This window comes from Podarcis cretensis (assembly GCF_951804945.1).
Source record: "Podarcis cretensis genome assembly, chromosome: 12".
In the NCBI taxonomy this organism is placed as follows: domain Eukaryota; kingdom Metazoa; phylum Chordata; class Lepidosauria; order Squamata; family Lacertidae; genus Podarcis; species Podarcis cretensis.
In genome coordinates, this window is record NC_137181.1 from 27,871,517 (window position 1) to 27,889,589 (window position 18,073).

An 18,073-nucleotide genomic window follows, 5' to 3' on the forward strand; every position below is an offset into this window, starting at 1 on the left:
CCTGGTCATGATGACCAGCTTGCTGTCATGGAAAAAGAAAAAAACTGCTCCAGACAACTGTGTCTGGATAATAGTCTATTATCATGGAGCTCAAGCACACCATGGTAAGATAATTGGTCAATGCAAGAAATTCTGAATCAAAGAATCCCCGATGTGTCCAGCCTCTCGATGAGGACCTTGAGTGAAGGTGAGCCCAACACCCCTCAATGTAATTGATTCCATTCTTGAACTGCTCTTGCCATCAATAAATTTCTCCTAAGGTTCAACCAATCTACCCTCTAAGAAGGTTAAATGAGTCCTCTGGATTAGGCCAATGGCCCATCCAGTCCTGCTCTCATAGTGGCCAACCCAATGTCTACGGGAAGCCCAGAAGCAGGATGTGAGTACAACAGCACGCTCCCAACTTGTGATTGCCAGCCACTGGCATTCAGAGGCAGAACATAGCCATCATGGCTAGTAGCTTAAGCCCATAGAATGATGAACTTAACTCCACATATCTAGTCATGAACTATGGATCAGCAGAGAACAAAACATATGCCCTATGGGGAAAGGTTAGAGCTCAGTAGCAGAACACATGTAAATAATTGGCATTTCCAGGTAGGCTTGGAACAGTCTCCATGCCTGAGTTCCTGGAGAAACACTGCCAGTAAGCGTAGACAATACATACTGTGATAGATGGATCAATAATTTGACTCAGTAAAAGGGAGCTTCCTATATCACTCTTCTGAAACATTCCATTTCAGTCCTCTTTTCCCCACCACCTGCCCCCAGCTGCTTTGGAATATTGTGTGTTACTCCTAGATTCCGCAAAAGGGTCCGCAAATCACTGATCTACAGGCTATAAAATGTTCTCACAGTCCCTCTGGCTGAAACGATGTGGCGTCTACAGAGGTAGCCAGTATCAAAGGAGCTGTGATGTGCTTATAAACTGGAAAAAATATATAATTCTTTAAATGTCTAAACAGCATCAGATCCCACACTGTGCTCCCTCTCATTCCCTTTGAGCAAATCTGGCTCAGGATTGTAATTACTTGGTACAAGATGGCAAAATATTTCAGAGTTGTGTTATGTTTTTGCCTCGGCTGTCAATGTCCCGCTGTCCTATCTTTTTTCAGATATCTATTTGATTTTCCACATGCCTGAATGTCTATTAACCTTATGGTTTAAAATAATTTTAAAATTAATAAAACAAAAAGCCTTGATGAGCACAGAGGGAGTTGCTAAAACAAATCTGATAAAAGGGGGCAAACTAGTAGATAGATTTATACCTATAAATATAAAATTGCCTCCTTTAACCCATGTAAACTACTTTTTTGTTTAGAAAAACTAAACACAAAGGTGCATTTTGAAATATCTTTAGTTTGAATTAAATGATCCCAAAGTGGGAAGAATATTCTGCACTCCTGTCTGGAATCTGAAACTATTTTGTTGGCAGCTTCTTGTAAACTGGACAACCATATATACATTTTCATTACTATACTGGATAAAGTAAGATGTTTCTTAATCAGCTCAAACTAGCATATAGATATAGATCTATATAGATATAGATATGATGGACGAAATTATTTCCCTAAGAGCTGGGTCTCTGACCTTTTAGATTTCATCTTCAAACAGTCTCAGATGTCAGCATGACATACAAAGTGTCAAAATATACAAAGCTTTATCTTTGTAAGTGGGTTAGATTTTACTCCAAACCTAAGCCCATTCACATGGAAGTAAGCCTCATTGATTTTAGTGAAGTTTACAGATTCTAAGCAAGTGTAGTTAAGACTGCAGACTTATTTTCATTTGTTATTTTCAATATAACTTCCTTCAACAAAACAACAGCTCTTAATGTATACAACAAATTTATCTCCCGCTGAGCTTCAGAAAGGTAGGCTTTCTCAAAAGATCTTAATAGAATCTAACAGTGTAATCCTACACACATTTACTCAAACGTAAGTTCCACTGATTTGGGACGCGGGTGGCGCTGTGGGTAAAACCTCAGTGCCTAGGACTTGCCGATCACATGGTCGGCGGTTCGAATCCCCACGGCGGGGTGAGCTCCCGTCTTTCGGTCCCAGCTCCTGCCCACCTAGCAGTTCGAAAGCACCCCCAAGTGCAAGTAGATAAATAGGTACCGCTTTATAGCGGGAAGGTAAACGCTGTTTCCGTGTGCTGCGCTGGTGCTGGTTCGCCAGAGCAGCTTCGTCACGCTGGCCACGTGATCCGGAAGTGTCTCCGGACAGCGCTGGCCCCCGGCCTCTTAAGTGAGATGGGCGCACAACCCTAGAGTCGGACACGACTGGCCCGTACGGGCAGGGGTACCTTTACCTTTACCTTTTTAAGTTCCACTGAATTCCTTGGGACGCCCTACCAGGTAAGTGGGTATAAGATTGCAGCCACATATAAAGGAACTGAACTCAATGGGTGAAACGGCCATTCTCCCATGAAGCTGCCATTCATTCCAATAGAATTTGTGCAGAGTAACTTCCTAGCGGATTGCCTTAAATTTATACTTAACAAACAATCAATTGGAGCTTTGAAAACAAAAATCTTATTTACAAAGATCAAGGCTATCAGTTGAGGATTTTGTTTGTTCGTTTGTTCATTAAATTTGTATACTGCCCTTCATCCACAGATTTCAGGGTAGTTCACAACATAAAAATACAAGCTAAAATTAACAAAATACATAAAAAGAACAAGACCAAAAACAAAACAAATGAATAAACCCCCTTTGCTCCCCACTTCTCGCAAACACATTTATTTATTTATTTATTTATTTCAGCTCTCCTGCTCTCACAAAAGGTTTGATGCTGCATCATTTCTAGCAAATGCTGCCTTTGTGCTTAGCAACACAACTGAATTCTGTCACTGCTTTGCGTTTGTTTAAAATATTTCTCTCTCTCTCTCTCTCTCTCAAAAAAAAAAAAAAAAAATCCTGTCTGCCAAGCTGGCGTTCCCCCTCCCCTCTTCGCTTTTGTTAGGGCAACTAACAGTTTTTGGTTTCTATGGTTTATCAACGGTTTCCTTTGCCCATCATATCTACTATTGTGACAAAGCCTGGCATGATTGGGAGCTTGAAGAAAAAAACCACAACTGAATAATGCTGGCATCCACTTCAACACCCCTCTCCAACCACAGACAGATACAGTTACTGGATTTGACTAACGGTTATCAATCAGCTCAACTGTAGGCCCTTGGGAAGATAACAAGCCAAAAAACAGAAGGAAGAAGGAAACTAATACGAAATATTTTTCAGTTGTTTATATAATGAAATGGAATTATTAGCCTCATGGAACTCTTTTCTAACTCCTAAATGTTTCACACAATAGATCTGGTTCCTCAGGGGAGCACCACACATTATGACAGCTATAGGAAGTGTTAGTGTTTCCTGCAAATACATAAAATGTGGACATCATATATATGCGTACACATATCTTTAATCACCCATTCACCTGCATCTAAGAAACCTTGTTGAACTAAGCTGTTTAGAAGGTAACATTGTCCACACATAACAGATTTGCTGAGGGAAGCACCAGTTTAACACCAAGACAGCAACACTCATTATACAATCTAATTGTACTTAAATGTTTATTGCTATGAATGAGAGCATATCCCATAGACATATCAGACGTGCAATTCTGAAGGAAGAACAAGAGTAGACCAATGAGTTGAAGCAAAAATAACGATAGATGAAAGGGCGCACTTTTCCCAAACATGCTCAAATGGAAATAGGACAGATTCAAACAAACAGTTGAAGAGATTAAGCCCCATGGGATGATTTATTTGGGAAGATGACTTTTTGACCCATCACAGACATATGACAAGAGGTTTACCACCTGTTGGTTCACCACCCCACGTTTTATGAGGTGGTGAACTAAAGCTTGGCCATGTGCTATGCCAGAGTATTCACATGAAAAGTAAACATGACCGAGACACAACTCTCATGGTGCCTTCACCACCTCAGCCAACACCAAACTTTTCAGCTGAAGCTGCCCCTTCATCCCAATGAATTCACTGCAGCTTACTTAAGTTTATATATTTATCTATTTCATTTATGAAGCACTTCCCATAAACCATCCTGAAGTAATTTAACAACAACAACAACAACAACAACAACAATAATAATAATAAATTTTATTTATATCCCGCCCTCCCCAGCCAAAGCCGGGCTCAGGGCGGCTAACAACAATAAAACAGTACAAAAGTACAGCACAAACAACACTCTAAAATCATTCATTATAAAATTAATTAAATTCAAGCCACTGGCCACCATTGGGCCAGAGCTCTGCGAAGATTGCCGAAGGAGGGAGTCAGGCTGTGCCCTGGCCAAAGGCCTGGCGGAACAGCTCTGTCTTGCAGGCCCTGCGGAAAGATGTCAAGTCCCGCAGGGCCCTAGTCTCTTGTGACAGAGTGTTCCACCAGGTCCCTAGTCTCTTGTGACAGAGTGTTCCACCAGGTCGGAGCCACAGCCGAAAAAGCCCTGGCTCTAGTTGAGGCCAGCCTAACTTCTCTGTAGCCTGGGACCTTCATGATGTTTTTATTTGAAGACCGTAAGTTTCTCTGTGGGGCATACCAGGAGAGGCGGTCCCGTAGGTACGAGGGTCCTAGGCCGTATAGGGCTTTAAAGGTTAAAACCAGCACCTTAAACCTGATCATGTACTCCACCGGGAGCTAGTGCAGCTGGTATAGCACCGGGTGAATGTGATCTCGCAGCGAAGACCCCGTAAGGAGTCTCGCTGCAGCATTCTGCACCCGCTGGAGTTTCTGGGTCAGTCTCAAGGGCAGCCCCACATAGAGCAAGTTACAATAATCCAGTCTGGAGGTGACTGTCGCATGGATCACAGTGGCTAGGTCAGGGCGAGAGAGGTAAGGAGCCAACTGCTTAGCTTGGCGGAGATGGATTGCACCCAAACTCTTAACGGATGGTGCTGGCACTGATTGTGCCCCTGCAAGAGATGGGAGTTGCCCCCTCAATCCCATATTGTCCCGTCCCAGCCACAGGACCTCTGTCTTCGAAGGATTTAGCTTCAACCGGCTCCCACGTAACCATCCAGCCACAGCTTCCAAACATCTGGTCAGTGTGTCTGGGACCGAGTCAGGATGGCTATCCATCAACAGACAGAGTTGGGTGTCATCGGCATACTGATGGCAACCCAGCCCAAAACTCCGGACAAGCTGGGCAAGGGGGCGCATAAAGATGTTGATCATCAACAGTGAAACATAAAAACACAGTTTGTAGGCAACTGCGGATTAGAGAGCAGGCTGAAAGATCTTCACTTAAACAAGACAATCCCTCACTTGAAAGAGAATGATCTTCAATAGGCAGCCAAAAAATAAAATAAAAATAAAGACAGTGTCCCTCTGGTATACGGTGTGAGAAAGGTCTAAAGGACAGGCGCTGCCACACTAAAAGTCCAGTTCCAACATTTTATGGAATGGCCTTCATGATGAGGTGGTATCTGCAGGAGACCCTCTTCTGCAGAGCACAGGAATTGATTTGATCTAGAAGGGATAGGACAGTATTTTAGGTATCCTGGATCCAAGCTGCATAAGGGTGAATTTAGCTTGGTAGTTAATTGACAGGCATTTCAAGTTTTTGAGCAATGACAGAACCTGATGGTGACAATCTGCCCCAGTGAGTAGATGGGCCACTGCATTTTGCACTAGCTGCAGTTTCTGGGACAACCTTATGGGTAGCCCCACAAAGAAAGCATCAATTTAACCTAAGTTAAATGCACTCAGGTGTGAGGTATAATTTTTGTAGTGAAAAACAAGACAAAAGTTGTACTGGGTTTTTACTCTTTTTTGCTGGGAGCTGCCCATAGTAGCTGGGGCAACCCAGTCAGATGTGTGGCATATAAATAATAAAATATTATCATTATCATTCCTGGAGCTAAGAAAAAGAACAAAATAATGTCCCAATTTATCTGGTTGGTTTTTGTAAAATATGCATAGCAGAAAAATGTAAATACAAGGGGATCCCACCATTTCCCTATTAATTCAGAGAAAAAGTGGCCATTTGAATATTCTAAATCAGTATCTATACCAACTTCAGATCTCATTTTGCTATTACTGACCCAAAATCCCTTGTAACTGAGTTGGACCTGGTGCTATCCATTTTCAAAACTATTTTAGTAAAAGTAAGAAAAATTTAACCAAGAGATGTTTCTAAATGTTCACTACAGTATAGATCTACACTAGAAGAGCAACCCTTCTTCTGAGAAACATCTAGATTCTATTTTTTTCTGCGTTTAAGCTCATCCCCCAACCCTTTGTTCTATCTTTCATGGGCATATAGATGCAATGGAGGCTTCTAGTACTTTCAAGCTAGTCCTGGTCTGAATTTTAATTCATCACTGGACAGGTGGCCAGCCTATTAGATTGGTTATTTCAGCTTTTCTTCTGGAGTCTTGGACTCATACCATCAAGGCTGAATGAACACAGGCCTCTAATTTAACCCAGTGACCTCTCAATGTAACAGAATAACAATGACAGCTTGAATCATGCTTCCCTACCAGACAAAAGGGCAGCAAGGCATACAGGTCTGCTGAAAAGCGATATTTTTTATTCCAAGTCTTTGCCCCAGGATACACAAACAGAGCTAAAAGCAAGGTGTTTCAACTTCAGAAATATAATTTGAATGCAGCAGAAATTTAATGTTTTCTTGATAGCTTATGGAGACACATTTGTCCTTTAGTATCCAATATATCAAAATAGTGTGGGCTTCATATAAAAGCATATATGTGGTTGCTTTGTTATTGCTATGACATTGACTACTCTCAGCCGGTCACCAAGCTCCTACTATTCCCGAAACTTTTAGAGTTATGGTAAATAAACGACTCTGGGAAATTAGGCTCTGAGAAATTGGCAGCGCAAACTTGCTATGCTAGAATATTTCTGTCATGGTGTATGCCGAAAGTAACATACACAGCAGCCCATCTATGTGTAAGGAGGAGGCTATTCTGGGTTGCCGCAGGATGCAACTTGAAAAGACGTAGCCTGGAGCGGACACAACATGAGGCATGACTGTATTTCTTTCCCCAGTTTCTAATTCTCCCTGCATACCTTTGCCTTCTCCTCTCCTCCAGTCTCATCTCATATCAAGCTTCTCTTTGCCTCGTTCCCATTCCTGCTTCTGAGTTGACTTCTTGGCAACCTGCTTTTCAGCTCTGCCAGTTCTCTCTCCTCATTGGCCCTACATTCCCTAAAACCAAGGATGTGGTGCCTCTGGCCTGGTGGCCCTCAAGGCCTCTCTATCTGGCCCTCAGGACTGTCCGCAGGCCACACCCTCTCCTCAGATACACCAGTCACCAGGTATACTTCACACCTTCCTTGAGTGTTTATGCCTGTCTGGCTAGAGGTATTTGTTGCTTTACCCACTTATACCTGAGGCCCCGCCCACCACAGACATGTGACCTCTAGACGGCTACTCAGATGGAAATGCAGCCCCTGTTCTGTAAAAGGTTCCCCACTCCCCTAGACCATTTTTTTTTTTAAAAGTTGTCTTTTTTGCCTGAGGTGGACACAATGCACTTCTGGAGTTTGACCATTTAGCATTAAAGAGAACATTAAAAGGGCTTGCAAAATGTGGCAAAAGAGCAAGTCCCTCATGCATTGGCCCTCTTGAGAATACGCAGTTCTACAGAAATTCTTATCCCACCAAAATGGCTTCAACAGCAGCATACCAAACAGTGGGAAAGTACAGAAGAACAAAGCCACACCTGAAATCCTTTAAATAATGTGAACAATGAGGAGATGAGAAAAAGGAAGTATAAGTCACCATGATAATAAAACAAACAAATTAAGTTTGTTTCAATGTTGACCCAACAGTCAAACTTCCATCCTAAAATAACTAGTCAAAAGCAGCTCACGATAAAGCTAACAGAAGTAAGAGTTGCATTTAAATAGCCACTTCAGAAACAATCCATGGGTGTTTGCAAAACTTCACAGTTTATTGATACTAAGACTATAATATTGCCAGCTTTTCGTTTTTGTTTTCTTGCAACGTGCCTTTAGAGAAATAACACATCTTAGGCCATAGCTATTGCAAAACTATATAAATACAACAATTCGAGTTGAAAATATTCAATGCGGTACTGTGACAATGTCTGTACATCAAATAGTTAACAATGAAGTTGTAGGTTACCAGGGTATGAACGTGGTTGGTAGCTGTCCAGTCAACTGCACTTCTATTTATTTCAACCATTTTCTCCTGGGTTTTAAGACCAGGATTGTAAAACTATTTCTGGAAGCTCCAGAAGATAGTCTATTTTTATCTAACTCTGTTTCACATGCAAACATTTGCACTCAAGTCTACTTTGAAATCAGAAATCAGAGTTTTACTTTATTTAAAAAAAAGGAAAACAGACTATTCCTAAATTAATCTAATGAATCAATTATTGAGTTAATCAGATTGATTCACCAAAAATATTTTGATCAACTAAAGAGGTACCATCAATTAATCAGATAACATATTTTTTTTTAAAAAAATGATGATCATTATTTTTAATATAAAGCTTTTAAAAAGTACAGATGGCAGCAACCAAGAAACATTTACCCTCCTCTCACTCAAATGAGTGAATGCTCCTTTTAAGATGGTACCTGCTGCAGCAAACAATAACAAAAGGATTCCTCCCCAAAAATTACAGTTTTATTCACATGCAACATATGGTCAATGATCACTATCACCTGTGAGGTGTTATGTACTAGCATTTGTGGAAAGGACTTTACTTGTGCTAGATTGCACTGTGCTCAGACTTGGCTGGCAGTTGTTTTCAGTGGGCTTAACCCTAGCAGATTCGTAGTAAGAACAGATGAGTTTCCCCAAGCAGATGCAGAGTGTATTTCTTCCACTACAGAGTAATTAAAGAGCCACTAGGTGGCGCTGTGGGTTAAAGCCTCTGCGCCTAGGACTTGCCGATCGAAAGGTTGGCGGTTCGAATCCCTGCGGTGGGGTGCGCTCCCGCTGCTCGGTCCCAGCGCCTGCCAACCTAGCAGTTCGAAAGCACCCCCGGGTGCAAGTAGATAAATAGGGACCGCTTACCAGCGGGAAGGTAAACGGCGTTTCCGTGTGCGGCTCTGGCTCGCCAGAGCAGCGATGTCACGCTGGCCACGTGACCCGGAAGTGTCTCCGGACAGCGCTGGCCCCTGGCCTCTTAAGTGAGATGGGCGCACAACCCCAGAGTCTGTCAAGACTGGCCCGTACGGGCAGGGATACCTTTACCTTTACCTTTATATATTTTAAAAAAGGGAATATTGCCTAATCAAAAGTTGGGGTTTCCAATCAAAAGAGAGCCCTGCCATTTCTTTTTCAAGATATTAAAAGTTTTGTTCCATGCAGGCAAAAATGATCTCCTAAAGCCAGTTGTGACACCTTCAATATTCTTTCTAGAGTTCTACAAAGGTCCCCTTTATCAACATCTCAGCAATCTAATTTACATATACCAAGAACAAAACAATGGGCAGGAACAATGCTGCAACAGAACGAAAACTTTAAAACAGATCTTCAAATCTCAGGGCTGGAACCAGGTTTGATAGGGCAGTGGGCCCCCCGCTTTGCTGCTGCCACTGCCCACTGCCCCACCTATTGCCCCTGCTACTACCACACATCTTGCCTCCCCCCCCCCTCCACTTCACCTTCCCCGCCTTGTTTTGCTGCCATATTTGTGTTAGCTGCAATGCTGTTTTTTCTCCCAATTCCCTGCCTTGCAGGCATCCTGGGTGAAGCAGCTTGGAGAGTTTCTGTGCCGTTGTCGGGCTAGAAATGTTTAAGATTCGAAAAAGCTTAGTTCTAACAACCTTTCTAGCCACTGCGGCAAACCACTCTCCTGACCACCTCGCCCAGAATGCCTCACTCTGATAAAACACCCTTTAGCCCTCCTTTATAGACACTAAAGCAAGGCATGGAGCCTCAATGAGCAGGTGGACAGTGAGCAGCAATAATGAGAACTGGCCAAGTATCATGAGTTACCGTATTTTCCGCTCTATAAGACGCACCAGACGATAAGACGCACCTAGTTTTTTGGAGGAGGAAAACAAGAAAAAAATTATTCTGAATCCCAGAAGCCAGAACAGCAAGAGGGATCTTGAATCTGGGATAGCCTCTTGCTGTTTTGGCTTCTGGGATAGCCGTCCGAAGCCTCTCCAGGGCAGCGGGATGAAGGCTCAGCACAGCACTCCCTCTCACTGTTCTGGCTTCTGGGATAGCCACGCAGCCTACACTCGCTCCGTAAGACGCACACACATTTTCCATTACTTTTTAGGAGGGAAAAAGTGTGTCTTATAGAGCGAAAAATACGGTAAGCTAGTCCACTGCCTGAAACCCTCATGGCTGCATTCACCACCATCTTCTTTATTCCCAACATGTGCTTGTCAGGTACGGGGCCCACAGGCATTGAATATGAGGAAGACAGACATGGCCGTAGCAGCCTAACCCAGCACATCTCTTTACAAACGGGCCTTTACAAATGTAAAGATTTTAAAATGGGATGCCAGCAACAGCTGTGGCAAATCCTTAGCATTTGTCCCACCATGGTTAAAAAAATTAAATCATTTCTTACTTTCGACGGAACATTTCTGCAAATATGCAGCCAACGCTCCAAAGATCGACTGGCGTTGCATAACTGGATTGAAGCAAAACTTCAGGAGCTCTGTACCATAGAGTGACAACCTGCAAAACAAAAAGCAGAGTGGGATTCAGCAAAATGAATATATCTGAAAGAATATGTGTGGTAATCACTAGGAGAAGGAAAAGCCACCTTTGCTTTACAGTGCTGGGTTACTGGCTAAAACAAAAATGCATTGCTGGACTGGAGACTTTCAGTGGCTCGTAGCTCTTTCATTTTTATAAGTGCTGAGTTCTAGGTGCTGTTTATTTATTTTATATATTTCAAAAAACATCTAAATACTGCTTTATATTGCATGTATCCAAAGCCGTTTACAAATATAAAAACATATAAAACAGGCAAAACAAAACTATACAGTAATTACAAAATTTAAATGAAAATACCATCTCAAGCGATACTGCCACATGACAGACAAGTTAATATTGGTGAGGACAGACTTGGGTAAACAGATATGTTTTTAGTTTTCTGGGCAGTTAAAATTAAAACAACATTGTTATAAATTTATAAATGGAAGAATTTGGAAATAAAGTTTGTAATAGTTGTGAGATATACCAACACTTACAGCTACTAGGGTGAAAAGGAAACTATTATCGGAGCTTTAGAGAATGTACTGCTCAGATTTAGAAATGAATGCTAAAAGCAGCCTTCTTATTATAATAATGACATGAGCTTTCTGGAAGACTCCTCCTCTCACCCACATCAGCTTAATTTGCTGGTCAGACCCACCTGAAATCAGAATAAACATACAGAACATATATAAAATGGACATGTTGAAGGGATAAATGAGGGGAGTTCAAGGATATTTACACAAGTGGTCAAATTGGTTAAAAGCCCTTTCAGCACTTTGATCTTACAACATCTGTTTTAGGAACAATTCAATAAATTAAGGGCAAAAGAAAGCTGAGACTGTTGAACTTTTGACATAAATGACCATCTAAACTGGTGTTGCAACAGCAGGATGGTGTAACTATAATCCCATTCGCTTTCTGAGCTTGGAAGGTGTTAAATTGGTGATTCTTTAGGATGATTCAAATGACTCTTTCATGCATGAGGCTCCTTGGTAAACTTGTGTTAGCTCTCTGAACAGGCACACTGCCACTGATCCACAGCATTCAGCTTTTGTCAAATGACTGAAGTGGTGTTACACATTGGAGCGGTGTCTGTGCCCACAACTGGTTCACACTAGGGATGGGAGAGAAATTCAGCCCAGTTCACTTTTAAATGCACACCTACCTAATTCGCCCCCGCTTAAACAAAATGCAAACCAAAAGGCAGCCATTCCAAAATTCACACTTCTCCAAATTTTGGAATGCACTTCTCCAGCTTAGCAATGTGTGCAAAACCCCACCTACTAGGGTAAATTGTACATAAAAATGCATATATTCATGAAATACAAAATACAAAAATGCATTCTACTGTATTAGCAAAATTGCATAAAAATGTGTATTAGGGGGGAAAAACACTGAAATGCTGAAGTTCCAAGAGGAATTGTACTTAAAAGAAATCACAAACTGATGTGGAAATCTGAAGAATTGAACTTCAGGCTGGAAAAACAAGAAACTGGGAGGAATCAAAACTGACAGATTTGCTTATCCCCTTATGGTTTGCTTATTCCCTTTATTGTTTTCAGGGAAGAAGCAGAAAAAATGGTGTCCCTTTCTTCACGAATGGGACAATGTAAATGAATGTTATACTAGTTGATGTATCACAAACTTTTGTGACAGTCATGCTGCACCTCTTTTCTTTGAGAGGAAGGCCACACAGTAAGCAGATACACTTTGACTACTTTCTTCTTGTTAGCATATACAGTTGTACCTTGGTTGTCGAACGCCTTGGCACTCATACGTTCCAGCTCCTGAACGATCGAAACCCGGAAGTGACTGTTCCGGTTTTCGAACGTTCTTTGGAAAGCCGAACGTTCGATGCGGCTTCCGCTATTGTTTCTGGTGCGCCTGCACAATCGGGAGCCCATTGGAATCGGGAGCCCATTGGAAAAAGTTGAATGGCCTTCCAGAACGCATTCTGTTCTAAAACCAAGGTATCACTGTATGTATTTTCGAATGTGTTTCTTTTTAAAGAAAAGGGGGGGAAGGTGCAGCTGTGATTTCTGTTTCCACAATCTTCCCATGTTATTGTCACAACACTCGTGTGAGCTACAATCAAGTCCCAGTTGTATAGTATTCCATCTATGCAAACAGATTCCATGGGAGGGATGTGTGTGTCATGCTGCAGAGAGCAGCCATGATAATGTTCACAGTACTGAAGAAGAAAAACACTCAAAAGCAAGGTTGGGGGCCCTCAGGTCCACAAGCTGTGTGTAGCTCTCTAGCAGACTAGGTAGATTCCTGAGAGCTAAATAGGCTCTACCTAGGCACCTCCCGTCTATCGCCTCAGGCCATATTCCCAGAATGCACCACTCACTGGTCCTGTTTCACACCCTCAGTTCTGGCCGGATGGAATGCATCCTTGAACTGTGATCATTTTAAAACAGTTCACAAAACGGGATGTGAACGGAGAAGTTGTGTAGTTTTTCACCAGTGATGTCATGGGCACCAGCCTTGAGATGCCAAAGACATTTGCACACCTTCATTCCACACAGCAATTCCTGTTGCCAGCATGAAATTTTGCGGGGGTGGGGGGCAGCATTTCCCAGAAACCAGTGCTGTAATTTGAATGTCAGGATATGTAATTTCCTTTCTTTTAGAAGCATTACCTCAAAAGAGATAAAACCTTGGAAAGGCCTTGCATTGCAAGCTTGTTCTTCCTTGTATTTTATATATTTAAATACATGTTATAAGGTGGGTAATGGATTAGAGAAGTGGGGAGGCAAAAATTATTAATTTGGAAATTGCACACAATTTTTACAGGGAAAGAGCAGGTTGCATTTCAATTATCAGATCTGCAGTGTTTCAGTATAATTTTTCAGTGTGGAGGGGTCTCTCAGGGTGTGTAATCTGTATGTTAAGAATGGTAAAATGTTTCCGCTTGCCTTCAAGGAACTTGCATGCAAAGAATAACCACAGGATATTTTTCTCACTTAAAAAAAACAACAACCCCAAACAACTCAGAGTGATGCAGTGAATCTGCAGTGACTGATTCATGAAGACCATTTCCCTCTGCCTCATCCCTTTTTCACCAGAGAAACCAAATAAATATTTGTGGACATTCCATTCACAGAAACAGATAAGCAGAAATGGAAATTATTCTGAAGGCAGGATATGGTGAGCTCAACACCAGAGCAGAACTTCCTCTTCTGCATTGGTTTTATTTCTATTTTTCACTTACAAAAGTGTTTGCTTAGGTAAGCCAGAAAAGAGGGATGTTTCATCTCTAAAAGAAAACAATGGCATTACATCATTATGGGTATGTAGAAGTGCCCCTGAGTGCTAGGACATGCTAAAGGAAGGACAAACCAGGTACCCTCCTAAGAATAAGATCTGTTTTTAAAGTAATACAGTTGTACCTTGGATCTTGAACTCCTTGGCTCCCGAACAAATTGGCTCCCCAACGATCGAAACCCAGAAGTGAGTGTTCTGGTTTTCAAACAATTTTTGGAAGCCGAACGTCCGATGGGGCTTCTGTGGCTTCCAATTGGCTGCAGGATCTTCCTGCAGCCAATCAAAAGCTGCACTTTGGTTTTCAAACGTTTTGGAAGTGGAACGGATTTCTGGAACAGATTTCGTTCGACTTCCAAGGTACCACTGTACAGATTTAACTATACAGGTAAGGCAGAGCCAAACAGCAAGGTTGACAATAGCACAATCCTATACCTAGATGCTCAATGGAGCTTATTCCCTAAGTAGCGGTGTTTAGTATAGCAGCCTAAAGGTGCAATCTAGTTCTGCTGGAGTCAGTAGAAACTCTCTTATTAGCTTCTTAGGATCTCAGCGACAATCAAAATGGTTAATCAATTTTATTCTGTGCCTTCTCTCTGTGGTACGAGTTTGCATTGTAACATAAACCCAAGCTTTAGGCTTTAACATTACCCAAAACAGAGTGTTGACGTACCTGGTTAGCATGTTTAATTCATCACATGATTCCATTTAACTTCATGGTTAGATTAGAGAGAGAATAATGCAAAAGTGTGACACCAGGCATTTGGCACTGAAAAGAGTATTTGGGGAATACCTCCATGTAATGGACAGCAATTTCATATATCACAAACATAAAAAATAAAAGCAAATCAAAAGGATTTCCACATAGTTATCCAGTTATTCCACAACTGCTAATCAACAACTGATCTACCAAATCATGATCATGGTGCTGATAACACCAAGGTCTGATCCTGTATGGGACAGCTGCATATTCCTGCCCTGCAGAGGTTTGGACTAGATGATTCTAAGTGTCCCTTCCAACTCTGCAATTCTATAATTCTTTATGATTCCTCTATGATGCAATTATCTTGCTGGTTTTTTTAACAAATGAAAGGGCTCTATACAAAGAATAAGACCAAAACAAAGAACAGAGGCGTGGATTCTTTCTTGGTTTACATTTCTTCATTCACTGATGTGTTTGTTAATGCTGTACCTGCTTTCATGTTATGAGAAGATAGCCAGCACTGTAAGACTTTGTACGCTCAAAAGGAACATTTTGTGTCTTGTCAACTGCTCTTGACCTTTAGGGAGGATAGTGCATTCATGCAGTTAGTCTATATGGTTCGGGGCTCTTTGAAGAATGAATTCATTCATAAAGATAGCCTTGTACATGAACTAGACTCTAGTCCAATGCTGTGCCTGCAGGGAACCTGTGGCTCTTCAGATGTTGCAGGATTAAAGGTCTCATCAGCCTAGTCAGTATGCCCAATGGTCAATGATAATAGCGGGTGGGGGCATGTCAGCATCAATAGACACCTGGCATCTTGCTAATCTCAAGTTCAATTATACTTCTACTTGAGAAAAGATAATTTGCAAGGGTTTGTAAGACAGCAATCCTAAACATATTTACTAAGGGGAAAGTATCATTAAACTCAGCAGTATTTATCTGAACAACCATGTTCAGATTTTCACTAATAAGACTAAAATTACTATACTTGACAGTTTGCTTTTCTCACCTCTCTGGGATATGGAAAACCTTTATATTTCCTTAACTGTTCCTTGCACCATCTTCACCACAGCAACTAAGTTCTAGGACTTTTTAACAAAACTAAAATAATTGTTTCTGTACTTGGTAACTTTCACTCCAAACAATGTTATTAGAAAGCAAACCATATTTTCTAATTATTAGTTTGTGAAGGCAATCCCACCCCTGACGCTACTTTTGATTCTATGGGGCATAAATTACTTTTAAGGTTCAGTGTGTGAGAATTATTTTTTCAACTGTATTTTCTTATTGTCTTGCACAGCACTTCCAATTTAATAAGCATAGTTTTATGTGTTGCATTAGAACATCTGCATCTTGAAAAGGAAAGAAAAATTGAACAGCTATGAGAGTTAAATATAAGAACTATTTGTTTCCTTTGATGGTTTAACCAAAACACTAAACAGAACTTTATGCTACATTTCTAGGAAGAACCACATCCCTAGAATGTTGGTGCTGTTCTAAAGTATTTCTAGGTATCTCAATGCACATGAACATGTGTATATATAAACACTAGCGGAAGGCACTTCATCTCGATATAGTGATTTTTTTTCATCAAGTTTCATGCATTACGCACGTGTATGCAATTGTTACTAGACAGAACTGCAGTTTAAATTTTCTAACCAAGCCCTGATTACATAAGTAAGACTACCAGTATATTTCAAAGCTTGTATTGCACTTAATTCTAGAAAATCTAACCATTTTTAATAGGAATGGATTTTTTAAAATATACGTATAAAAATTAGAAAGCCCATTAAACAACTATATATAGTTCATTCACGTTTCTTTCTTTTCTGTGGTGCGGAATTGCCATGATAACTCTTCCTAGCAGAGAGGTTGCTTCTTGAGGTCTTCATGAGAAAGGGCACACTATGGGAAATTTGAGGGGAGAAGCATGCATTCAAATAGCTTTCACAGTTTACTCTGCATGAGGCAAGTATATTTACCTTGGCATTCCTTGCAATCAGTGGTATGCAGTGCAATGGATAGTATTAGGTTAGTAATACGGACTTCATCTAGATGATGAACTGGTGCAGGTCACAATATAGTGAAGTTAGGGTGGCCAGATGCAAAACAGGAGATGGCATTCCCTATTTTACACAAGTAGCCAGGGGGCAGGTGTCCTGCTCTATTTTTGCATTTGGCCACCCTAAAGCCCACATGGCACTGGTCACCAAAGATTTCTCTTGCTAGAACCAAGAGCGAGCAAGCAGAGAGGATCAAGTACACTGGTTGGCCAAAGCACAGCTAGGCCTCACTTCCTCATGTTTATTCTTGACCACACAAGCTTCATTTGTGAGGGATGCCATCTCTGTTGCCTTTTCAGCACATACTGAAGACAGGCCTTTTAAATAGACATGTTCTGTATTGAAATTGTTGTTAGATGTTTGATCGCTTGTGCGTTTGATGCCATGTGTTCCTTTGGAAGGAAAGGCAGGATATAAATCTAATCAAATTTAATCACCATCTTCTGCATCTTCAGCTAGAATGTCCTTTTTCTTTTCTTTTTTTAAAAACCCATACTCTTGTGCTTTAACAGTAGACTGATCTACAGACATTGGTAGATGATAATGCATTCTATCTAAAGCCACAGAAGCAGGCCAACACATTTATTTCTGGTCCACTGTCAAGCCTATCTGAAGCTGTAACACCCACAGCCAACTGTTAGATACCACATACTAATTCCAAGCATGCCTTAGAGACCTTATTGGTTGCTCTTCTAAGTATTTTGGAAAGTGGTTTGTCTGTCTGTCCATCCAGATGCTTCTTGAGATATTATCAGCATATGTGGCATGACAGTTCCCAAGATGGAGGAGTTGGTTTTCGCCTATGTTTGAATACTGTTTAACACCATTTTGAATCAAGATGATAGACCTAAAAGTTCCAAACTGAACCAACAGTCTCCAAATTTAGCAGAATGGTTCCCAAGATTGAGAAGCACAACTGAGGAGCCATGCACAGCCATATAAACTATCAAACCACACTATTCATTTACAAACAAACAAACAAGTTTTAAAATTAGCAGATCAACAAAGACAATGAACAAATTATGAGGGAAAATTAAAAATTAAAAAACCCACAAGCTTCACTTCCATTTTGAATCAAGATGATAGACCTAAAAGTTCCAAACTGAACCAACAGTCTCCAAATTTAGCAGAATGGTTCCCAAGATTGAGAAGCACAACTGAGGAGCCATGCACAGCCATATAAACTATCAAACCACACTATTCATTTACAAACAAACAAACAAGTTTTAAAATTAGCAGATCAACAAAGACAATGAACAAATTATGAGGGAAAATTAAAAATTAAAAAACCCACAAGCTTCACTTCCTGACTCCCCAAATTTTAGTCAAATCATAGCTTCCCTCTAGTCTTTTAAAAAC

At 41.0% G+C, this 18,073-nt stretch overlaps 1 protein-coding gene across 4 annotated transcripts in view; it reads right to left on the minus strand.

Annotated features, from left to right (window-relative positions):
- CDK6 (cyclin dependent kinase 6) overlaps positions 1–18,073 on the minus strand; it is a 106,155-nt gene that overhangs the window by 20,436 nt on the left and 67,646 nt on the right. For all 4 annotated transcript variants that reach the window (XM_079948458.1, XM_079948460.1, XM_079948459.1 and 1 more), the window contains exon 5: positions 10,545–10,654. In XM_079948458.1, the coding sequence (XP_079804584.1) occupies positions 10,545–10,654 (110 nt within the window). The remainder of the gene's footprint in view (positions 1–10,544; positions 10,655–18,073) is intronic.